A 25,794-nucleotide genomic window follows, 5' to 3' on the forward strand; every position below is an offset into this window, starting at 1 on the left:
AATTATTATAGATTTTCCAAATTTAGAACATTATTATGATTTTCAACCGGTTCCACATTTTAATGATCATACATATGAACGTTATACATAGATGCTCAAGAAAATCTTGTCAGTGGAAAAAGGCGCTAAATTCAAATTTTCTATGAGACGATATCCCTTCGCGCCTACATTTTTTCAAATTTGCCGCACTTTTCTACTCTAAAAAAAACCCTAAAAAAACCACTAAAAATATTTAGCCCCTAAAAAAACCCTAGCTGGTTTATTTCCCCCTAAATTTAGTGGTAAAACCACTAAGTTGGCATCCCTGAGTGTCATGTGCCATAGACACAGAAATAGAGGTTGATCAGACTGTTTAAAGTAAAGGTAAAAACGCGGTTCGCAATATTAACATTGTTTTTTTTGCATTATCATAATAAAGATTCCTTAAGTACAGTTTTTCGTCTTTTAATATACTTTTGATACAAAATAAAACTTATTAAAACGAGACAAAATTATCTGGTGATTTTATTACGATGCAAACAAATACAAAATACAAGTGCCTCAAACGTCATCGTGTGACGTTTTGCTGAGTGCATTTCTTTCTCTCCTCCATTAACTTTATTTTCTTTTTATTGTATTTGCATTATCGTCTCTTCATTCGACTATATTCAGTTCTAAAATTACTATGCATCACTATCATAAGTAGTACGTGACCAGAACACACCATCAAGCTTGTGTTTTCCAAAGAAAGATAAAATCTCCGTCCGCTTAAAAAAGTAAGTGCTCCAAGTAACTGTATACACCACGTTATGGATGACTCCATTCTCGCTCTCCTCACTTCAGTGGTCAGGGCGTCTTGTTTTTACTCGATACCTTGAGAAGTTCATTTTATTTCCGCCCACGTAGTCGTAAAGGTTAAAATACCATGCATACGAGCGAGTGAAAGGTGCCCATTAACAGTAAATATTTGTAAGTTTTTTTTTGTTTTGTTTTTAATTCGACGAGTGACCATAGTTGTACTTTCGCGTGGCCATTTAGGCTAATCTTGATGTTTCTTCACCTTGCTTGACAATACTTTGACCTTTCATTAATATCAAGGTTCAAATGTGTAGCATTTTGATAAACATGTTTTGCTAAACAGGTATTGAAATTGAACCACATTGTTTGGTTTGTGTAATTTCATTGTTACATTGGAAGTGACCCAGTAGGTAAGTTTAAGCGAGTTAAATTTAAATGCATAAAATTATGATTAAATTGGTTAGTTCATTATCACAATATATCCTGAATGAGATAATCCAAATAAAAACCAAATTAAACAGACATAAGTTCTCTGAATGTCTGAATATTTTTAAAAGCATTTAACAATACAGCTGTGTTAATTAGGGTTCCGTACCCAAAGGGTAAAACGGGACCCTATTACTAAGACTTCGCTGTCCATCCGTCCATCTGTCTGTCACCAGGCTGTATCTAACGAACCGTGATAGCTAGACAGTTGAAATTTTCACAGATGATGTATTTCTGTTGCCGCTATAACAACAAATACTAAAAACAGAATAAAATAAAGATTTAAGTGGGGCTTCCATACAGCAAACGTGATTTTTGACCAAAGTTAAGCAACGTCGGGCTTGGTCAGTACTTGGATGGGTGACCATTTTCTTTTTGCATTTTTTTCCGTTTTTTTTTTTTTGCTTTATGGTACGGAACCCTTCGTGCGCGAGTCCGACTCGCACTTGTTATTTATTAGGGCAAGATTAGGGTGTATTTTTTAATGCCATGTTGTAAGGAGTAAAGAATAGTGGTTTTGGCTAATACCAAACATACAAACATTTTCAGTCACAATTATTATGAAAACTGTTGACCAACAAAGTTGTTGACCAGTTCAAAGTTATATTTTTTGTTGAACAGAATTAGAAAATCTAATCTAATCCTAATATTATAATTATGGTTGTAGTATGGATGGTCAGGACCAGATGGAGATGAAATTCAGCGGCGGCAGTGAAGTCGGCGGGTTGGAGCTCTGCATTGTCTGTGGAGATAGAGCGTCTGGGAGGCACTATGGAGCTATCAGTTGTGAAGGTTTGATCTCAATATTCATACTAACAAAACTACTATATTCAGGCTGAAGAGAAGAACTCCCCAAGATCTTATAAAATAAATATAATATTTTATGAAATTGATGGGCGTATCAAAGGATATTGCACGACTATTAAAAATACTTAATTCCAGCTAAATGTCAAAGATAGACAGCTTACAGGATTGAAATGGAATAAAAAGAACCCCTATTCAATATTCATACTAAAGGAAGCTAGGGATGGACATATGGCCACGCGTTGGGCGGACAGAATAATTGTGCGCGCCGCCTCGGCCGAGCCACGTCTATACTGGCAGTATTGTGCACGAGGAAATTGCCAAAAGTGTTTTTCAATAAAAAGACACGCCAACATTGTTTACCTTTTTTTCTAATGCTAAAAAAACGAACTATAAATTAAGGCTTGAACCATTCACTTCTATAAATATAGCTTATGACTTCTATTTCGTAGACTCTTGTATGGCAACCTCTTTTATCAAGTAATTACATTGACATCAAATCTCTCCAAACGGCCTCTACGTGTCGGATCCATATCCCCACGCACGCCTTATAAATGACCGGGGTCGAAAGACCCGAGAGTTTTAAAACGGAGTTACAAATAATAATAATGATTATAATCTGCCGCTTCTTTTCGCCATCGCCCATGCGACAACATTACCATCTTCATCACTTGGATGGTTGGCAGTCCTCAACTGTGCGTTTCTCCAGAAACTTCCTGCCTCGCACAGCCAAACTGTGGAATGAACTGTCGCCTGCGGCATTTCCGGACCGATACGACCTTCAATCAAACCTTCAAGAAAAGAGCGTACTCCCATCTTAAAGGCCGGCAACGCGCTTGCAACTCTTCTGGTGTTGCGGGTGTCCATGGGCGGCGGTAATCGCTTACCACCAGGTGATCCGTCTGCTCGTTTGCCTCCTATTTCATAAAAAAAAAAAATTACTACTCAAACCTAACCAAGCTCAACAACTTAACAATATTTACTCCACCAGGTTGCAAAGGCTTCTTCAAGCGGAGCATCCGCAAGAAGCTGGGCTACCAATGTCGGGGCAGCATGAACTGCGAGGTGACCAAGCACCACCGTAACCGCTGCCAGTACTGCAGGCTGCAGAAGTGCCTCGCCTGCGGGATGCGGAGTGACTGTGAGTATTTACAAGGCGGCCTAGGCCACAGGCTTGGGGTATATTCATGACTCGGCAAGAAGCTGGGCTACCAATGTCGGGGCAGCATGAACTGCGAGGTTACCAAGCACCACCGTAACCGCTGCCAGTACTGCAGGCTGCAGAAATGCCTCGCCTGCGGGATGCGGAGTGACTGTGAGTATTTAATAGGTGCCTAGGCCACAGGCATGGGGTACATTCATGACTAAGCATGAAGCTGGGCTACTAATGTTCGGGGCAGCATGAACTGCGAGGTTACCAAGCATTATCGTCTAGAAATGCGTCGCCTGCGGGATGCGAAGTGACTGTGAGTATTTACAAGGTGGCCGCAGGCCTGGGGTATATTCACGCATTTCACTTCATCATCAATATCATGATCATCTCAGCCATAAGACGTGCACTGCTGAACATAGGCCTCCCCCTTGAACCTCCATACGTACCGGTTGGAAGCGACCCGCATCCAGCGTTTTCCGGTGACCACAAAATTTCCCTTACCTATGAAATAATCTAGAATATGTTTGCTCCCAACGTGTACTTGGTTTCTTGGGCCATCTGAGCAAGACAGGGCCAGATAGCCTGGAAAAGCTCATTATTACTGGCCGCAAGGCAAGGAAGCGTAAGGATGGACGTATGGCCACGCGTTGGGCGGACAGAATAACGTCAGAGACAAACGCCACATTGCAGGCTAGCATGCACTGGGCCCAAGATAGAGCGGCTTGGAGAGCACTGGTGAAAAGTGTCCACATTCGTCACGTCCCTCAGCCATGAGGATACGACAAGGAAGAAGAATTAAATAATCAAGACAGTTTTTTTCTTCCTACGATATCTATGTTTTACCTATAAGTCCAATTATAAAAGATAATCTGATGGGCAGTAATTCTTGCTTTGTACCGACAGCGGTTCAGCATGAGAGGAAGCCGATCGTGGACAAGGTGAAGCCCGAGCGCGGCGAGGGTCTCCACGAGCGGCAGGCCTACTCTAAGCTGCTGGGTTTGGCTGGGCAGCAGGGACAGGTAAATTTTGGTTCATACAATTTAAAATCAATAAACTGACTATTGATAAGGGTGTTATAAATTACGTAAAAGGAAAAACAATACACCCTTTTTTTTGGGCAGTCGTGTAAAAAATGTGTTTTCAACAAAAACAACTTCAGATGTAAGTTGTCAATAACTGCCCACTGCCATAGAAATCAACCTTATCAATAGGCCAAAATGATGATACAATTTAAACATTGTAAGTAAGTAAGTAAATATTAGAGATGCACCGGATATCCGGTTAGTATCCGGTAACCGGCCTATCCGGCCGGATACCGGATAGTGATCTACTATTCGGCCGGATACCGGATAGTAACATTGCTTGATTTCGGAGTAAACAAATTGGATTTAAGAAACAGACACGGTCATATTCGTAGCTGTTTATTATTTTAAAACAATTTAATCATTCCACTGATTAGCACGCGCACTCATTTCGAACCTAGAAATGAGTCCGCGCGAACGTTTACTAGGAAACAGGTCAAACCTATAGAATGCGCACCTGAGAAACCGAAATGTAGGTACAGTTCCGCTGGTCGAATATTCGGCGGCCGGATACCGGATATTCGGCCGATGTTTAGGCCGAATATCCGGTATCCGGTACCGGCCAAACAACTATCCGTTGCATCTCTAGTAAATATTCTTTATTGCACCAATAATTATCAATGATCGTACATTTTCCAGCATTTTTGGTGCAGCAGAGTGGTGTTAACGGATTTGGTAAAGATAATTCCAACTGAAGTGGTAAATTAAGGTTAATATTAACGTAATTAACGCTAATTCATTATTAGGGTTGAAATTATTTTATTTTCCGTTCCGTTACCTGGTGTTAATTCCGTTAGCGGAGTGGTCTCCGCTGCACCAAAAATGCTGGAAAATGTATGATGTCTGATAATTATACATTTTACATATTATTTTATATATTTCTTATCCTAAAACCTTTTTTCTCTTGTTAACTTAAAACATTACACTGTCTTGGTCACTTCTAGGTTATTTCTAGAGATGCAACGGATAGTTGTTTGGCCGGATACCGGATATTTGGCCTTATATCCAGTATCCGGCCGCCGGATATTCGGCCAGCGGAACTATACCTATATTTCAGTTTTTCAGGTGCGCATTTTGCCGGTTTGACCTGTTTCCTAGTAAACGTTCGCGCGGACTCTTTTCTAGGTACGAAATTAGTGCGCGTGCAAGTCAGTGGAATGATTAAATTGTTTTAAAATAATAGACATGTACGATTATGACCGTGTCTGTTTCTTAAATCCAATTGGTTTACTCCGAAATCAAGCAATGTTACTATCCGGTATCCGGCCGGATAGTAGGTCACTATCCGGTAGTCGGCCGGATAGTAAACTAATGGCCGGATAGGCCGAATACCGGATAGTAACCGGATATCCGGTGCATCTCTAGTTATTTCGTATCATCATTCTCTTGTCCTTCTGCCATCATTTGAGATCGGCATGCAGCATGATTTTTTCCTTCAAACCTCTCTGTCGTTCGTAATCTTTTGTATATCATCATATCAATGCAAATACGTTGTGTACAGATAAATCCAAAAGAAGAGCCGAGCGAATTCGGTGCGGTGTCGCCCGCAGCGCCTGCGATCAACTTCGCGCTCGCCGCCGCCGTCGCCTTCAACAAGGGGAACCCAGGTAAACCATCTTCCAGTTTAGATACCATCCTGTTTTGTATAGCTTGAACAGACTTAGAACGGGACACGGCCGATGCAACTACCTCTTGCACAGGTGGGGATGGAAGTAGTAGGGATACAGTATCGGCCAAAAATAAATATCACATTCAGGTTTTTACGGGAAACTTTTTTATGGTTCCTGTTGACTACGTAAAAATGTTTGCAGTAAAAATTTATCTGAAGGGGATATATTTTTGGCTAGTACTGTTAAGGGGCCCACTGATTAATCGGCCTGTAGGTTAGAGCAAAATTTTGACAGTTCCGAACAACTCACAGGCCGATTCCGTCTGGCGGACTGTTAATCAGTGGGCAGTGGGCACCTTTAGATGTTTTGAATTGTCCGTTAGATGTGTTGAAAATAATGTCCAAAGTAATGTGTGTGTTAAATTATTTTTATAGACAACTAGCTTATTGTCTTAATTTAATTTATTGTATCGGTGCAGTGCCGGGCTATTTGGGCGCCGGCGACATGGAGGGCGCGCGGCGGCAACAACTCCTCCTGCAGACACAGCTTGCTAAAAACCTTTTCAAGATGGGACAATTCGGTGAGTTATGATCACTATTTATCCCTTTTTTTAAATCTGATTTTTATTAAGGCCTGTCTCCATATTGCGCGGCAAACTATCGAACATTGGCTCGCGAGGCAGCCGCGCGCAATGGAGACAGGCCTTTAGGGTTCCGTACCTCAAAAGGAAAAAACGGAACCCTTATAGGATCACTCGTGCGTCTGTCTGTCTGTCCGACCATTAAAAAATCACAAAATAGTACTTTACCTATAGATGACAGGAAATGGACTTATGTACGGAACCCTTGGAACGTGACTCTGACTCGCACTTGACCGGTTTTTTGAGGTTTTGGACACTAAATAGGTGAACATGTCAATCTCATGGGTGTTTTCATAGTTCCCTACTCAAGGGAGAGATTAATAAAGTGGTAAACACTATTTTAAAACGCAAAATTTTTAGGCCTGAACACGCAACTGATAATGCCCATTTCTTTGGTCCCTGCAAAATATATATGAAACTTAGCGTGAGGCTCGGTGAGAAGAAATTTCGAAGTACTGAATCCGCATAAAATCTGTATAATTATTTAATCTGCCCACAAATTTTACGTGAATCGGTTGAGAAATGCAAACTGTATACGAGAAGCGATACAGACATACTAAAGCATTTGTCCAAGCTGAAACTGGAAACATCGTTACTGGTAGATTTACATTTAGGTACAGATGTAGTGCATAATTATTTTCCATCGTATTTTCACGGAAACGTACGAACGTGTCTTGCTATTTCAGTCAGTACAGAAAATACTGTGCGTGACTGAAGTAGCATGACAAATACGAACGTTTCCCGAGAAAATACGATGGAAAACAATTATGTATTACATGTGTAGCGTTATAACTGAATGTTATTTGTAGGAGCTATCAATGAGTACCTGCAGTCCGCGTACGCGGCCCCGGAGGCGCCTCTCGCGCCCCAAGCTGATGCTCCACAACCTGAAGGTAATAGTTATTTGTACAACAAGAGATCAAAGTTTGATATTTCTTCGAGTGCTTATTTTGAGTCCCGTGCAAGCGAAAGATTCTATAATAGTGAGCAAAACGCGATTTTGCTCACTCATTTTGACAAAACGACTCAGACAACTGAGACTGAGACAAAATGACTCAGTGAGCAGAATCGCATTTTACTCACTGTTTTTAAGAAGCAAAGTACCCTTGTTCGAGCTGCTGAGGTGAAAAGTGTATTTTAACGCTACCTATTCAACTCCTCAGATCTCAGATCCACTTTTTTCAATTTTTTCAAATTTATCTACAGTTTCCTTGGTTTTCAGTGGTGGACCCTTCAGCAGTCCTCTCAACCCCGGAGTCCCTGACATTACACATGGCACTTCCTGGAGGCGCACCGCCCCATCTAAGACTGCATGCAGTATGCGAGGCAGGGGCTAGACTTCTGGCCGCTATCAGTCGCTGGTTGCTGGCTATACCTGCTGCGAGGGCTTTACCGTAAGTTTACATGAGTGTAAGTGCGTGTGTGAGCTTTCGTAAGCGTATGCTGTATGTATGTATACGGGAGAATGAGTGTGTGTAAGTGTGCATGAGTAAGTGTGTGCGCCATGTGTGAGCGTAAGCGTGTGTTCGCGTTCTTGCGCGCGCGTGTGCTTGTACGTGAACGTGTGGGTGTGTTTGCTTGTATATGCGTGTGTGTGTGTGTGCTTGCGTGAGTGTGATTTCAATATTAATTATCTGTGTACAGATTCGAGATCCAAGTGACCCTGCTCAAGAAATGCTGGCCCGAGCTTTTCGTACTAGGGCTGGCCAAGTTGTCGTCAGCATTGCAGCTGACTGCATTGCTGCCGCAGATGGTAGCGCACCTGCAGGCCGTGCTGCGCGAGCGAGCAGGCAACACTGAGTGCGAGAGAGAACGCGGCGCCGAGGTAATTCTAATTCTAAACTAGACAAATGTGACGTTTCACGGGTAAAGGTACCTTATCGCGGTTGGCGCTTACGCTATTATTAAAGCCGCTCCAATATTATTGAGGCTATATGCGACGTAAGCGCGAGCCGCCATAAGGTACCTTTTGACGTGGAACGTCACAGATAGGTTACTAAGTCCTGTCACGGTCGCCATGTAAGGAGGCGATACAATAGATGAGGCCCTTTAGGACACAACTAAACTAGAATAGGGGAAACCTATGCTCCAACCCCATAGTCCGGAAATGATGGAGTCAGTCATATTTTACTAGGTCAACGTAAGTTGAGTCATATTTAGTAAGTATTAGGGTTCATCTTTGCAAGAATTGCGTAGCTTTATCCGGAGTAAGTTACAAACCGGATAAATTACATATCTACTTATAGTTCGTTTTTTTTAGCATTAGAAATAAGGTAAACAATCTTGATGTGTCTTTTAATAGAAAAACACATTTTAAAAATAAGTTACGGTAAATATGTAACAATTATGAATCTAATACGATCATTTATATTCTTCTGCTTTCATAAGTAATAGTTTTGATTTTTAAAAGGCGTTTTTCAATTAAGACATGTCAAGATCGCTTACCTTCTTGCAAGTTCTTTCTAATGCTAAAAAAACGAACTATAGAAAGAACCGCGACCATCCTAGATCCGTTGAATGAACTTCATTAATACAATACTTTTTTTCAGATAACTACTGCGGATTATTCTGACGAGCGAGTATCTGAAGTGAGCAGCATGCTGTCTCGCTTGCAACAATACATCGGTAATATGGAGCAGCTACGAGTGAGCGAGAGGGAACATGCCCATTTGCGAGCGCTATGCCTGTTTTCACCAGGTAAAAAATAACACTTATTATCCGACTATGGGGCGGGTTATGATTTTAAATAAGATAAGATAAAGATAAAAAATAGTTTATTCAAGTAGGCATATTACAATGCGCTTATGAACGTCAAATAAACTTTTACCGGCTCCAACCGTACACCTCTGCCCCGAGAAGATTTAAATCCCCCCTCAATTGGAGGAGGGTATCCCAATATGGGACCGGCAACAAACTCGGCGGGACACATCTTTTCAAAACATTATTACATGTATCTTATACGCGTTTCTGAGAAAAACCAAATTATGACGAACGAAAATGCGGACAAACAATACATTTTGACTTATAACTTTATGGGAAACAATAGAGACCCTCTGTGTGTGTGTGTGTGTGCGCGTGCGGTTGTGTGTGCCCGTGTCTATTGTATAAATATTTCTTCGTCATCATTATTAAACAGGTCTCCAGTTGACGCCGTACGCTACATAATGCGTCGCGTTTCGTTCGACTTCAAAGAAAAGATCTTCTCATTTCGTCAGTTTGTTTTTTTTTCCACCTTATATAAGTTGAAAAAAAACTGACGATAACCTTAATGTGGCAATAACTTGAAAACGGCGCCACTACTGGGGTCATGTTGGTTTGGGTCCTCTTGGCCTGGTCTACCTCCAGTGTCACTGTGGCGTGTCATTTAGTGGACACCCTGTCAGGCGTGGCTCACTCCACGATTTCGTCGCTTTGCTACAGGTAGCTAAAAGTACAGTAAGTAAGTATAGCCCAAGCCAGTGTTGGCAAAAAATCAATTCGAATTGACGATTGAGGATTGACCGATCAATCCGAATTGACGATTGACGAAACTAATTCTAAATCTACTGATTGAGGATTGACGATAACTAATCGTTAATTCGAATTGATCGGTCAATCCTCAATCGTCAATTCGGATTGACGATTACTTTGCATGTACCTACCTAATGTCCTTTTTATCTAGGCCATTTTTCGAAACTAGCCAAATACGTTCAAAAGCTGTGTCTGAGTTTACTAATGGTTCCGAAACATGTTTCCGACGGCAATATGAAGGATGCCCTTTTTGGAACATTTTCGGGACTTTCCTTGAATAATTTATCCACCATAAACCAATATCGTTCAAAATCGATATCTGAGGTGCCCAAAGGTTTCGAAACTTGTTTCCGAGGGAAATATTGAGAGATGCCCTTTTTTGGGACATTTCTAGAAATTAACCGATTGCGTTTAAAATCGATATCTGAGGTAACCAGAGGTTTCTAAACATCTTTTCAACTGCAATATTGAAAGGTGTCCTGTTTTGGGACATTTTAGTGACATTCTTTGAAAGTGACTGCTTGCATTCAAAATCGATATCTGAGGTGCAAAACATGGTTTCAACGGCAATATTTAGATTCTACACTTCAGCCGCGTACTTACTTTACTACCTGCATTACGCCACCCTGCTGATAACAAGATGCGTTCTAAAAACGTACGAGTGCGAAAGAGATAGCATGATTCTAATCCTTTTATTGTTCTAGTGGTGTCCAGTTTGAGTCCAGTAGAGATAAGACATTCGGTCTTCAACCCTTGTTGTTTGTTGGTGTGTGACTGTGTGTGTTTGTTTTAAATTAGACTGTGGATTTTCTTTTGGCGTTGGCTTGTTATACGGACTTTTGGATTTACTTCTGGACTGTTTCATACGATTAACTTGGCGTGACTTTGAGGATTGGACATCGCAGTTGTTCTTACGGTAAGTAACATTTACCAACTATTATTTGTCGTAAAGGTTAACATTGAATATCTATAGGTACATTTTTTTATTCTAGAACAATGTTATGTGGGTTTCAAAATTTCACTTTGTTATTTTCGTGTGCAAGATTAATGGATAAAAAGTAATTATGAGAATACATCTGTAAGATAACTTCTATACGATATTATAATTATGTCTAAATCAATAAAAAAATATCATATTTCGGGCTCCCTTCGATTTCATTTCATGCTTGTTATGTTTTTATGACAGATTGTTATTGTGAGATAAATTAATAAATAATATCCATAATAACAAGTAAAGTTCAATATATAAAGCCTTGCCAGTATTACAGTGAATACCGGGGGATATCCCGATACTTACTGTAATACTCGCAAGGCATTCAATAAAAATAAATCATTCTTTTGGGCAACCTTTGGGCACCTCAGATATAAATTTTGAACGCAATCGGTTGGTTTCAAGAAATGTCCCAAAATGTCCCAAAACAGGGCATCTCGGAATATTACCGTCAGAAACATGATTCGGACCTTAGCGTAGGTAAAAAGTCATTTCTCGGTATTGCCGTCAGAAACATGTTTCGAAACCTTTGGGCACCTCAGATATCGATTTTGAACGCAATCGGTTAATTTTAAGAAATGTCCCATAAATGTCCAAAAAAAAAGGAAACTACGTCTTTATTGCTGTCGGAAACATGTTACCTACCATGTGAACCTTTGGAAATCTCAGATATCGTTTTAAAGTGGCAACGAATAATTTAAAAAAATGTGTCGAAATGGAAGGGACATCTTTCGGGACCTATGGTCGACATCGATTACGAATATGAACGTAATCGGCCAAATTTCGAAAACTGTCAATACTGACATCAGCAACATGTTTTCGAACCTCTGGGAACCTCAGATATCGACTTTAAGTCCAGTAAGTAAGTCCCAAAAAAAGACACCTTTGAAAAGTAATCTTAGGGACTATGGTTAATCTAGATTGAGAATTTATTTAATCCGAATTGAGGATTGATGCGTTAATTCCGATTGATTCAATCGGATTGACGCGTCAATCTGAATTGAATCAATTCGAATTGATCAATCCGGATTGATCAATTCGGATTGACGCGTCAATTCGATTGATCAATCCGGATTGATTTAGTTCAGATTGATGCCAACACTGGCCCAAGCCCTCTCGCGCATGAGAGGAGGCCTGTGCTCAGCAGTGGGACGTATATAGGCTGAAATGACGATGAGCTAAAAGTACATCCGTTCGACCCCAATTTTGGGGTTTGCCATAAGCCGCGAGTGGCGCTGTCGCCACCTAGCGGTCATATCTGTGCTGATCGTGACAGACGCGTTTTGTTAGAGAGTGAGTCTAGTACCTAGTACTATTATTTATTCTGTGCCTATACTACTATATTCGACCTTCAAAATATATCTGTCCACAGACGGCGCCCCAGACTTCCTAAGCAAGAAGCTTCGCGAGCTCCAATCGTCCGTGCTTCGCTCGCTGCGCGCTCTCTGCGCCGCCGACGAGGAGCGCTGCGCCACGCTACTGCTGCAGCTGCCCGTGCTGCGAGCCTTCACGGGACCCTTCCTAGAGGACGTGTTCTTCGTCGGCTTCGTCGGCGACGTCAGCATCGACGACGTCGTGCCGTACTTGCTCAACGCCGAGCGCTGACGTCAGTACCTAACCTGATACACATTCAAATTCAAAATATATTTAATACGCCGAATACCGAATAGTTGCCGAATATTCGGGACATCTCTAATATTTATTTCAAGAAATTAGAAGAAACGGTACAATGATCCCCACGCGCCACGCCACACCCGTAAAATTCATGGCGCTTACGCGTTTAGATCGCGAGATCCACGCTCCGTTTCTATGGTTTGTTGTCAAAGCAACATCATGGCCTAAAATACTAGTTCTGTGTGCCGGTTCTTTACGTAAGTAATATGTAGTAATTGGGCTTTGAAAAACATCGACATGGATACATTAATTTTTTTTGTAAACAACGTTCATATTTTACGGAAATCATATTTCTTTACAAGCTTTTTTGGTTTGGGATTTTTAATAAAATGGTCATGGAAATTTTTCATGTCAGGATTTTTTTTTATAATAATAGTTATTTGTACAACAAGAGATCAAAGTTTGATATTTCTTCGAGTGCTTATTTTGAGTCCCGTGCAAGCGAAAGATTCTATAATAGATTCACGAGCGTAGCGAGAAATTGCATTTTGCTCACTGTTTTTAAGCAGCAAAGTACCATTGTTCGAGCTGCTGAGGTGAAAATAATATTTATACATTATTATTTATGAATAATTCACTTTGACTAGTACAGTCATCAGCAATAGTATCTTACACAACTAGGGCCGCAAAAATATGTGACACGTTCTTATTTGGAGCGCAATAAGAACGTGTCACATATTTTTGCGGCCCTAGTTGTGTAAGATACTATTGCTGATGACGGTACTACCTTTCTAATACTTGAATTATTGTTTTCCAGGTAATTTCAACGACATCAATTTAGCTGAAGGTAAGTGTGTATTAGCCTAAACTTATAAAAGAAGTATTTTTATATGTGGATATTGTATAAGTAAAAACTGTCAGTAAATATTTGAAGAATATTTTAAATGTTAATAAAATACAGTAAAAGAGCATGCACAAAGCCGTGACGAGTGGCGAAAGACAGGGGAGGCCTTTGCCCAGCAGTGGGACACAGTATAGGCTATTAAAAAAAATACAGTAAAATCTGTGTGATTTCTAATGGTGGATATTGCAATATAACAAGATTTGTTTAATTAAATCTATGATTTTACAAAGAAAATATAACGATTTTAATGTTTATAAATCTTTTACAGCAGCATTATTAAGGCTCAATGCTGAATTTTATCAAAGTCAAAATTATTCGTGTTAACTTTATAATTGGTAATGTCTGTATAAAAATAATTTTATATATTTGTTCTTTAATTCGAGAATATTTGTTTGAAATTTATTTGACGAAAGTTTATGCAATACAAATTTACAGATTGGTCACTGTGGGGAAGACCGTCTATAAGCTCTTTTGTCGCTTTTAAGTCTTGCGTTACAAACATACCGGATCTACCCTACTTAAGCACTATTTATACTCTGTATCTTTAGGTATTTAAATAAAAGTAAACAAAATCTAGCCTCAAATGGCTCCTCAAGTCGAACGAATAAAGAAGAATATAGTCAGGTCCTTCAGTGACAGGTTCAGGCGTTTTTGTATTTGGTTGGTTAACCAATAAATGTTACCAACTACCTGAAACTTTACAAATTATTTGTTTACTTTTATTTAAATACTTAAAAGATACAGAGTATAGACGGTTCAAGATTTTGCATGCGATTTACGTTACATTACAATTTACAGTATTTGGTCGGTCGACTGAATTGCGTACTCTGTAATCAGCAATATCGAACATTGTATGCAAGTTCTTGCCCCATCTATATGGGGCTTTACAGAAAGTCGGTAGAGCAGGAGTGAAACTCTATCTTTATGACTGTGTTTGAGCGACGTACGTGAGTTGTTACCCTATGACGGTCTTTCCTGCAATAAATTTAATATGCCGGTCTTCCCCACATTGTACTTATGTCCAGTTTTTTTTTATAAATGTGTAGTGGTCACTATGATCTCGAGTATATTTACTTTAGAAATGTAATTTAAGTTTAAATTCGTCCATTAGCAAATGTAAGCTTTAAGATTGTAATGTACTTACGTACGTTTAGTTTTATTCATAATTATGAATGTTTTAAAAATTGTGGAAGTTTATGACCTAAGTGCCTTAATTATAAAAGTATTTGTAATAAAGTGACTAATTTTATTTATATTTGTTCTTATTGAAAAGAACCTGTTGGACCAATACAGTGTCATACTATTTTCGTCCATCATGGGATTCATGGGCCATTGTGTAGACCAGAATTTGCTGGAACACTAACAATATATTTTATTTTATAGCTCAGAAAACAGCGCAATAAAACTGCCGGCCTAGCCAAGGTTACAATCGCTATCGCTTCGACAACGAAAAGCTTTATGTCTCTCTATCACTCTTCCATATTAGTGCGACAGTGACAGTTGCGTTTCGTTCGCTACGGAGCGTAAGCGATTGGCATCTTGGCTACGCGGCCTGAGTAGAAAACCTCACAATACCTCATAAAATACTATTTTTATACATTTCTGATGTCAAACAAATGCATATCAGTTAGAAACTAGATAACAATCAAACTCAGGTAAAACAATACATAATCTTGACATTCGGTGATAAACTTATCACTAAATTATGTCACAAGAACACCAACATTTTATTTTCGCGCACACAGTCATAGATATCGGTCGTGATGGCTACCAAAGTAGCCATAGTCACTGGTTCCAATAAGGGAATAGGCTTTGGCATTGTGAGGGGTTTGTGCAAAAGGTTCCAAGGCCACGTTTATCTCACGTCCAGAAACGAGCAGAGAGGAAAAACGGCAGTAAGAAAACTTAAAGAAGAAAGCCTTTATCCAAACTATCATAAGCTGGATGTCACTAAAGAAGAGAGTTTGGAACTATTCCGTGACTATATTCAAAAACAATATGGCGGAATAGATGTTTTAGTGAATAACGCGGCTATAGCGTTTAGAAAGGATTCTACAATGCCAGCGATAGTTCAGGCCGAACGCACGTTATTCGTCAATTATTTCTCTCTACTATCCACCTGTGAAATCCTCTTTCCTCTACTAAGGAATGGAGCTAGAGTTATAAATGTTTCCAGTAATTTAGGACATTTGTCTCAAATACCTAGTTCTACTATAAGGAATAAGTTGAAAGATGAGAATTTAACGGTAGATGAGTTGAGTGAGCTGATGACACAGTATGTGGATGCGACTCGGCAGGGGGCGCAGCTTTTGAAGTGGGGGAAATCTTCGTATGCGGTGTCCAAGATTGGGGTGGTGGCGTTGACGAGGATACAGCAGAGGATGTTGAATGATAGAGGTGAGTTTGCTTTTCTACTTAGAAATTATAATTTTGCTGTCTCATTCGGTTAAGTAAGTAGGTAATGTGCAAACAAATCATGCTGAAATAAACAAAATAAATTATCAATAACACATGTCGTATCTCTACGATAAAAGTACTCCGTTGGCCAAAAAGTTGAATGAGACGTGACAATGATGCATTATTTGCGTCAGTAATGTTATCAGTTATCAGATGTAAATCGCTTACGATAAATTCAAAGAAACACTTGTGATCTGATGACTTGCATTCATTCCAAACCAGAAAACGCGTACACAGTACACTTGTTTTTTTGCTTTTCCCGCTAAAATAGACATTAAAAACTTGGGTAAGCCGGTAGTCCGGAACCATAGAGTTTAAAGTTAAAGGCTCCATACACTGTCAATCTACCGACGATCTGAGGAGTTTGGGCATCTTAATCTGAAAGTCGGCCGCAAACAATGTGCTTGCAAACATCGATAATTAAAGTTTCGTTATACAGGGTGGCCCATTTAGATCGGCCAGTAAAATCTGAAACTATGAGACATACGACGATCTCTTCTTAGGAACCACGTCATCAATTTTAGTAACCAGAAAAACTGCATTCATCATTATTTTAATTGTGAACGTGTAGTCGCTAAATAAGATTGATTTTTTTTTCTGGTCAAATTAGCCAACTCGAACATCCGTCTAGACGGCGGGCGGTGGCGGATTTTCAGTCTTTGCCGCCCTAGGCCCCAGGCCCTGTAGCCGCCCCTTTCAAGGCACCCATAATATTGACTACATTTTGAGTTATTTCTTGTTACCATCAGCGAATTTTTTGTCACAATTTGCCGCCCCTCAATATCTTGCCGCCCTAGGCCGGGGCCTACTGTGCTTTAGGGCAAATCCGCCACTGACGGCGGGCTTATAATGAGCATTCAGACCAGACTGACTAGTCCAACCAAATTATTTTTCCAGATATAAAAGTAAACGCCGTGCACCCCGGCTTCGTGGCGACGGACATGACAGCGCACGCGGGTCCGCTGACCATCGACGAAGGCGCGCAACCAACTTTGTATCTAGCCCTCGACGCGCCGGACTCGATACGCGGCGAGTACGTGTGGAGCGACAAGACTGTCGTGGACTGGGAAGCGAGTGAAATGCCAAAGCATGTCAAAAGGAATCCAGTGGAGTAAATTGTTGTTAATAAAACTGAGTTTAATTTCGTTTATCTGATGCCTTCTTTGTGGGATCAATATATCAGTTACTTAGACATCTGTTTTGTTTTACTAGAGGTTAGGTTAACTAACAGACAGACAGACACACTCTCACATTTATAATATTAGTATGGATAAGTAATATAAGTAACTAATAAGTATGGACTTGACCACTATCTTCATCATCGAAATTGTTCGGTGGTCTCTTCAACGCATCAATTTTTTCTTAATAAATATTGACAATATACTTATACCACAGAATAAATAATAGTACTGCCACTAAGCACCTCTACCACAACTGCCGTACAGAAAGGAAACTTCCTACAAAACCGAAGTTTGACAGCGGTTATTATTATATTGTCAAAGGACAGTCTCGATCATTTCAATACTTTTCAATAACACTACACTAGTACTAGCACCAAAAAAAGGTAAAAGGCCTGACGGCCTGACACTGGTGCCATGGGAAAAAGGCAAGTGTTTACTATGGGACGCTATTACGTGTGTAAGCACATTTGCCGCCTCACACCTTTGTCGTACCATCCGGACGGCGGGCGCAGCCGCTGAGGTGGCGGCCCTACATAAACACCAAAAATACTCGGTGCTCACCAATTACCTGTTCGTCCCAGTAGCCGTAGAGACGTCCGGGTGTTGGTATGCTGAGGCAAAAACCTTCCTTAGGGAAGTAGGTCGCCGCATGCAACAAAGGGGCCTTGACCCGCGCTCCGGGTTTTTCCTGGTGCAAAGGCTGTCCATCGCAATTCAACGCGGTAACGCAGCGGGTGTGATGGGCACCTTTGCGCCGGGGGTAGCGCGGGGAGGCCTCTTTGAGTAGTTTTTGTATTTCTTATTTTATTTTAGATGTATTTAGGGTTTTAGTTTTAATTTAGTATTATTTATAGATGTATATAGTTCATAAGTTATTTATTTGTTTGTCTATACGGTCTTTTTCCTATGAAATAAAGCTCTCTTCACTATCTAAATAGCGGGCCCATGGGTTTACTACCCCAAACGCAAGATTTGAGTAATTGTGACGTGTCCAAAATAAGCAATGACAGCGTTATAAGTAACCTGCAAACCTCCTTACCATCACTACAACATCCCACGCAAACCCGAAATGAAACGGTTACGTTACATAAATCAAAACACAAAAGTGATGTAAACAAATGTTCGCCTACCGCAAAAACGTCAAAGTCAGCTGCTGACTCGTTATTTCAAATGCACCATACGAGTAGCGACGAGGGCGAAACCGGTCCCGCGGCGGCGCAGGCGCAGAGCGCTGGTGGGGCGACGAGCGCGTTATCAGTTACTGGCGAGATTACAAGTGGCTGCGTGAGACACACGGATGCGGCGTTCGGTCCGAACATAAATAATCAAGTACCAACGGCAAAATGTGATGATGACGAGGAATGGCAATTAGTGCAACGTAAGAAGATGAAAAATCGTCGTTTTATAGGTAATAGTGGAACAGCAATTGTAGACCCTAATAGTAAATTTAGGGCCGTTTCCAATATTTTTACGATGTACATATACAACGTTGACAAAGAAGTCACGGAAGAAGATATTATGCAGTACGTCAAGGAAAAAGGGAGCATACAAGTGAATGTGGAAAAAATGAAAATGAAAATCTCAAAAAGTTATAACTCTTTTAAAGTTTTTGTACCGAGATCTAAGCTTCAAATGTTTATGAGTGATGACTTCTGGCCGGAAGGTATTTCATACCGGAAATTTATTGGCAGAGCAGATGCTCTGAAAATTGGCGTAAAACATAAATCAAAATAATGGAAGATACAGCTAAGTTAATAACTTTTAATTGTAGAAGTGTAACTAGATCGGTTGACTGTATTAGGCGACTGTGTGTATCATCGGACATTATTGCGTTGCAGGAAACATTTCTTTTGCCGCATGATATTGCATACTTAGGCCAAATTGATGATAAATTTGCCTTCACGGGTACATCAGCGGTGGATACGTCGGCCGGGGTACTTCGCGGGCGTCCTTATGGAGGAGTGGCTCTGTTATGGAGGAAATCGCTCTTTACAGATGTTACAGTGATAAAATGTAGTAGTGTTCGTCTTGCTGCAATTAAGGTACGATATCGGAACTGCTCTTTGTTATTTTTCTCTGTGTACATGCCCACGGACTCGTTGGACAATATTATTGAGTTCACTGAGTGTCTAAGTGAGATAAGTGCCATAGTAGACAGTAACGATGTGCAATCCGTTTTCATGCTAGGGGATTTTAATGCTCATCCCGATACATTGTTCGGTCATGAGTTATTGACTTTCTGTGCGGAACAACAATGGACATGTGTAGACTTAGACTTACTATCGTTAGACACCTATACCTATGTTAGTGACGCACACGGATGCCGGCGATGGCTTGACCACTGTGTAGTCACGGAGGCCGCTCGGGGCCTTATTGATGCGGCTGAAGTGCTTTATGATACATATTGGTCGGATCACATGCCTTTACAGATTAAACTTAACTTGACCTTGACTAGGCAGTCTATTCATTTGTCGAGCCCGCCTAGTAACAATAATGTCAGATGGGGAGAGCGAGATGCTATGCAAATATCTAGGTATACAGAATTATGTAATGATAAGCTAAAAGAAGTCGATTTTCCTTCTGAATTGGCTAGGTGTGCCGGTAGGTTGTGTAGAGATTGTAGTCATAAAAATGTTTTGAACAATATGTATTGTGACATTATTAGTAAACTTACCGAAGCATCACAGTTAACTAGTAAGAACAGCAGGGCAACATTTAAACGTATAATTGGATGGAATAAGCATGTTAAGCGCTCTCACGGGGAGGCTCGGTCTGCTTTTCGAGAATGGTGTATGTTTAATAAGCCGCGTTCGGGTCCTTTATATGACAACATGTGTATTACCAGAAAGCTCTTCAAGTCCGCACTAAAATGGTGTCAAAATAATCAAACTCAAATTAAAATGGATATACTGGCACAAAACCATAAGGTGAGGGACTTTAAGAGTTTTTGGAAGAATACTAATAAATTGAACCCTAAGTCGAGTGTCCCTGTGAGTGTAGCGGGGCAACATGATCCCACCGCCATAGCAAACCTTTTCAAAGACCACTTTAAGGTAAATGCGCCCTTAATACGTCAAACTAAGGTGCTTAATATGGAGAGTCAGTCAAGGGACCTGAGTGTGCACTTCACCGCTAAGGAAGTCGCGTCAATAATTAGTGGTATGGAAAGAGGCAAGTCTCCGGGCCACGACCAGCTCAGTATTGAGCACCTAAAGTACGCAGGGGTGCATTTGCCCAGAGTATTGGCTATGTTTCTTAATTTGTGTCTTAGCCACTCACACCTGCCCGATGAGTTGATGAAGACTATTGTCGTGCCAATCATGAAGGATAAGACTGGTGACATTTCTGAGCTTTCTAATTATCGACCGATTTCGCTTGCCACAGTAGTAGCAAAAGTGTTAGACAGTTTGCTTGACAGGCATATGGCCAGTCGCATACACTTACACGATGCGCAGTTCGGCTTCCGGCCAGGTCTTTCTACCGAAAGCGCAATCCTGTCTCTCAAGCACACTGTCTCTCATTATACATCTAGAAAAACACCTGTCAATGCATGCTTTCTAGACTTGTCTAGGGCATTTGATCTTGTATCATATGACATTTTGTGGCAAAAGTTGACAGAGGAGACTGATGTGGCGGGCGAAGTTGTGTCGGTGCTTAGATATTGGTACAGTAAACAAACCAATTATGTAAGATGGGCAGGGTCACTCTCTGATATGTATGGGTTGCAGTGCGGGGTGCGGCAGGGGGGGTTGACCTCGCCTCGTCTCTTCAACTTATACATTAATCGTCTGATTGTTGAACTCAGCAGCACCTATAAAGGCTGTCATATCGGTGGAGTGTGCGTAAACAACATTAGTTATGCAGATGATATGGTGCTGCTGACTCCATCAATCAACGCGATGATCACTCTTCTCAGTATTTGTGAGAAGTATGCCGAGACCCATGGACTCAGATACAACGTAAAGAAGAGTGAGTGGCTTGTGTTTAAGGCTGGCTCCAAATATTATCCTGACGTACCACACCTAAAACTATGCGGGACTCCTCTAAATAAAGTCGTCAAATTTAAGTATCTGGGTCACTGGGTCACGGAAGATCTGAGTGATACCATGGATATGGAACGTGAGCGTAGAGCGTTGTCAGTCAGATGCAACATGTTGTCGCGTAGGTTTGCACGGTGTACGAAACAAGTCAAGGCGACGCTGTTCACAGCATATTGCCAATCTTTTTACACCTGCAGCCTATGGGCCAACTACACGCAGAAGGCTTACAACGCTCTACGCGTACAATATAACAATGCTTTCAGGGTTCTGATGGGGTTGCCTCGTTACTGTAGCGCCTCGGGGATGTTTGCCAATGCCGGAATAGATGGATTCCATGCCATCATGCGAAAGAGGTGTGCTTCAACCCTGAGCAGGATACGGGACAGCCCCAATGGAATCCTGGGCATTGTCTCAGAAACGTGGGACAGCCCCCTAATGAGGCACTGGCTCGGTCTGCATGCGCCAGTTCCGTATGTACCGGGTCATAGGTTAAGTTAGTTTTGTTTTATTTTTAAATTTTAATGTATTGTTTAGTTTTATATGATATTAACCCTAATTTTAAGTTTAGTAATAATGATACTAACCCCAATGGACCTAAAGTCTGAAATAAATTATTTTTATTTTATTTTTATTTTATTTTACTATCCCTCTGATGTGAAAAAAAAGGGGTAAGTATAGTTTAATTTCACTACTGAACTATACTCACTGCGTTCGTTTCATAAACCCACACTCGAGTTTTAATGCCTTGCATTATGTAGCAGTCACATAAACTACTATTGTGATTGTGAACTCGACCATACATAACCTGCGGATGTTCTAGATAGGCAATCTTCATATTATTAAGTAGTATGTACACACCGGGGAACATTTACCATACCGGATAAATCCTAATCTTAGGCAAAAAATATTGGTTTAATTGAAGGTGCCTTGAGGTTATTCTGACAGGTTGTTTTTATGATATGGTTTTTATGGGATGGGATAAACGAGCAGACGTATACTGATGGTAAGCGATTACCGCCGCCCATGGACACCTGCAACACCAGAGGAGTTGTAAGTGCGCTGTCGGTATTTAAATATGGGTGTACGCTCTTTTTTTTAAGGTTGGAAGGTCGTATCGGTCTGGAAATACCTATAGGTACTATATAGACATGTGCACCGATGGCAAAATCATCAGCGGCGGCATCTGACGATTTTTTGACCGGCAGCGGCGGCGTGATCGGCGTGAAATCGGCGTGGCATAATTTTTGATACTGCACGAGAACGTGGCTATAGAAACTCTACATTGAAGCCTCTGAGTATTTACTAGGGTATCCAAAACATTACGTGTGTTTTCTAAATTATATACCATCATGTCACTTGGCAACCATTTCTTACCAACTTACGGTTACCAACGAATATGTTTAAATATTTATTTAAAAACCGGGCAACTGTGAGTCGGACTCGCGCATGAAGGGTTCCGTACCATAATGCAAAAAAAAAAAAAACAAAAAAAAGCAAAAAGAAAACGGTCACCCATCCAAGTACTGACCCCTCCCGACGTTGCTTAACTTTGGTCAAAAATCACGTTTGTTGTATGGGAGCCCCATTTAAATCTTTATTTTATTCTGTTTTTAGTATTTGTTGTTATAGCGGCAACAGAAATACATCATCTGTGAAAATTTCAACTGTCTAGCTATCACGGTTCGTGAGATACAGCCTGGTGACAGACGGACGGACGGACGGACAGCGAAGTCTTAGTAATAGGGTCCCGTTTTACCCTTTGGGTACGGAACCCTAAAAAGACACTTTGAAGCGCTACATTTTAGGCAGTATAATAACTTTGTAATACAAATAAATAAAACACATTAAGATTTCATTATAAGTTAAGTCGTAATTTAAAATATAATTTACATTGACTTCTCCCAGCTACTATAAAAACAAAATAAAATATATATTTAAGTGGGGCTCCCATACAACAAATGTGATTTTTTTTGCCGTTTTGTTGCGTAATGGTACGGAACCCTTCGTGCGCGAGTCCGACTCGCACTTGGCCGGTTTTGTTATAACATCAAAGTAAAGAAATCCAATACCAGAATTCCCATATTGGTCCTCTTCAGCTTTCCGGTATAGATATAGTAAAAATCGGTCCGATACTCCGGTATCAATGTCATTGTCCCTAATACAGCCTATCCGCATTTTATTTAAATTTTTGTATTAAACTTGCATTTTAGATTTTGGAATTTTTATATTATTTCCAATCAGAATCACGTTACGGTCATAGAAGGTTGTATTGAAAACCAAACGGACCAAACATTTTGGAGACACGTTTTTAGGGTTCCGTACCCAAAGGGTAAAAACGGGACCCTATTACTAAGATTTCGCTGTCCGTCCGTCCGTCCGTCCGTCCCTCCGTCCGTCCGTCTGTCACCAGGCTGTATCTCACGAACCGTGATAGCTAGACAGTTGAAATTTTCACAGATGATGTATTTCTGTTGCCGCTATAACAACAAATACTAAAAACAGAATAAAATAAAGATTTAAATGGGGCTCCCATACAACAAACGTGATTTTTGACCAAAGTTAAGCAACGTCGGGAGGGGTCAGTACTTGGATGGGTGACCGTTTTCTTTTTTTTCTTTTTTTTGCATTATGGTACGGAACCCTTCGTGCGCGAGTCCGACTCGCACTTGCCCGGTTTTTTTATCAGTAAAAATGGAAAAAGCTCGTGATTCTGAGTAGAAATAATATAAAAATTCCCAATTCTACAAAAGCAACCCTCGTAACACAAAAAAATTGGTAGGTACAACTTTAAACAGAAATGCCCAATTACAATTACCTATCCATTTGCGGCGGAACCGACCAAATTGCTTAATTGTATCTGCGTTTAGTTAGTTGCTAATCGTACCAATTATATCGTTCGATAGCCGAGCTCGTAAACAAAGTGCCAGTTCCGTCAGTCTAAACTAAATGTATAGTAGACGCAGCACCCATCTTGATGAAGCTCGCAAAATGGACAGAATCTACTTTACCATTAACGGAAGGAAATATAGTGGTAATTATACACTTTTAACTTTCTGAGATATTCACCTAGGTTTTTTAGTGAGCAAAAATTATAAAGCTGCATAATGATTTATTGTAAAAAAATTGACAAAGTCCCACGTTAAGCCCAAGGAGGCTTGTGTTATGGATACTCAGACAACGATATATATAATATATAAATACTTCATCATCATAATCATATCAGCCAGAGGATGTCCACTGCTGGACATAGGCCTCCCCCAAAGAGTGCCACAATGATCGGTCTTGTGCCACCCGCATCCAGCGGACTCCCGCGACATGGGTAGACACCTTGTGGGGGGTCTACCCACGCTGCGCCTCCTGGTACGTGGTCGCCACTCAAGAACCTTTCCGCCCCAATGGCTACATCGGTTATATACTTTGGTTCTGCTGCGGATGGCCTCATTTCTGATGCGATCACTCAGAGAGACTATATACCAGTATATATAGCCCTCTCCATTGCCCTTTGGGTGACTTTGAGCGTTCTGATGAGGCACACAGTAAGCGGCCACGTTTCAGTTCCATATGTCATCACTGGCAACACACAACTGGTCAAAGACTTTCGTCTTGAGACACTGCGGAATATTGGACAAAAAGATGTGCCGTAGCTTTCCAAACGCTGTCCACCCGAGTCGGATTCGTCGATTAACTTCTTTCTCGAAGTTGGACTTACCTAACCTAACTGGACAATCTGTCCTAGGTATAGAGATACATACAACTTCAAGTATAAAGTCTCCGATTGTAACGGGAGTTGGTTCTACATGGGCATTTGATATGATCTTCGTCTTGTCCATCTTCATCCTCAGACCAACTCGCTCGAAAGCTTTACTGAGGTCGAGCATCATACTCAAATCCCCCGTGATCTCAGCCAAGATTACTATATCGTCCGCAAACCGAAGGTGAGTGATGTACTCGCCGTTTATGTTGATGCCAAGCCTTCTCCAGTCCAAAATCTTGAAAACATCCTCCAATTGCAGCGGTAAACAGTTTAGGAGAAATAACATCCCCTTGCCTGACTCCCCACTGCAACGGTTTAGGTTTCGAGTTCTGGTCCTGGAGTCGGACTGACATAGTGGCGTTCTCGTACAAACACTTCAGCACTTCGATATAGCGGTAATCCACTGGGCACCTCTCTCTCTCTCTCTTGGTACAGCCCAGGTTTAGATCGAATCGAAGGCTTTCTCGTAGTCCACAAACGCTAAGCAGAGAGGCAGGTTATACTCCTCAGTCTTCTGTATTACCTGACGGAGCGTATGGATGTGGTCTACGGTACTAAAGCCTCTTCGGAAACCGACTTGTTTAGGAGACTGGAAGTCATCTACCCTGCGTGCGAGACGGTTCGTAATGACTGAAATACTAAATAGCCCCTAGGCCTATGTCCTATGTCCAGCAGTGGACGTCCTGTGGCTGATATGATGATGATGAAATACTAAATATATCTTATCTCTCTCTTCCGAGCTATATATCCCACATGGTGATGGGGTCAGCTTTACGTGTTTTTTGCCTTCA

General features: G+C 40.9%; 2 protein-coding genes and 1 long non-coding RNA gene across 5 annotated transcripts in view; all 3 read left to right on the plus strand.

Annotated features, from left to right (window-relative positions):
- Window positions 1–14,820, plus strand: part of LOC134675587 (uncharacterized) — a 358,978-nt gene extending 344,158 nt beyond the window's left edge. Inside the window, exon 2 of the long non-coding RNA XR_010099774.1 lies at window positions 14,185–14,820. This is a non-coding gene — a long non-coding RNA (uncharacterized LOC134675587). The remainder of the gene's footprint in view (window positions 1–14,184) is intronic.
- LOC134675573 (nuclear receptor subfamily 2 group C member 2-like) lies at window positions 535–14,820 on the plus strand. Of its 3 annotated transcripts, XM_063533875.1 has the most exons (12): window positions 535–755; window positions 1,931–2,055; window positions 3,059–3,208; window positions 4,124–4,239; window positions 5,804–5,909; window positions 6,391–6,492; window positions 7,362–7,445; window positions 7,775–7,946; window positions 8,197–8,377; window positions 9,102–9,249; window positions 12,426–12,659; window positions 13,485–14,820. In XM_063533875.1, the coding sequence occupies exons 2-11, from the start codon at window positions 1,932–1,934 to the stop codon at window positions 12,656–12,658; spliced, it is 1,416 nt and encodes a 471-aa protein (XP_063389945.1). In that variant the 5' UTR covers window positions 535–755; window position 1,931; the 3' UTR covers window position 12,659; window positions 13,485–14,820. The 3 variants fall into 3 exon arrangements, with proteins under 3 accessions (XP_063389945.1, XP_063389943.1, XP_063389944.1); XM_063533873.1 differs by lacking the exons at window positions 535–755; window positions 1,931–2,055; window positions 3,059–3,208 and adding an exon at window positions 3,265–3,382; XM_063533874.1 differs by lacking the exons at window positions 535–755; window positions 1,931–2,055; window positions 3,059–3,208 and adding an exon at window positions 3,507–3,533.
- A 326-nt stretch (window positions 14,821–15,146) lies between these two features.
- LOC134675576 (carbonyl reductase [NADPH] 3-like) lies at window positions 15,147–17,159 on the plus strand. Its single transcript, XM_063533878.1, has 2 exons — window positions 15,147–15,968; window positions 16,926–17,159. The coding sequence occupies exons 1-2, from the start codon at window positions 15,335–15,337 to the stop codon at window positions 17,141–17,143; spliced, it is 852 nt and encodes a 283-aa protein (XP_063389948.1). The 5' UTR covers window positions 15,147–15,334; the 3' UTR covers window positions 17,144–17,159.
- The last annotated feature ends 8,635 nt before the right edge of the window (window positions 17,160–25,794 follow it).

This window comes from Cydia fagiglandana, chromosome 22 (assembly GCF_963556715.1).
Source record: "Cydia fagiglandana chromosome 22, ilCydFagi1.1, whole genome shotgun sequence".
In the NCBI taxonomy this organism is placed as follows: domain Eukaryota; kingdom Metazoa; phylum Arthropoda; class Insecta; order Lepidoptera; family Tortricidae; genus Cydia; species Cydia fagiglandana.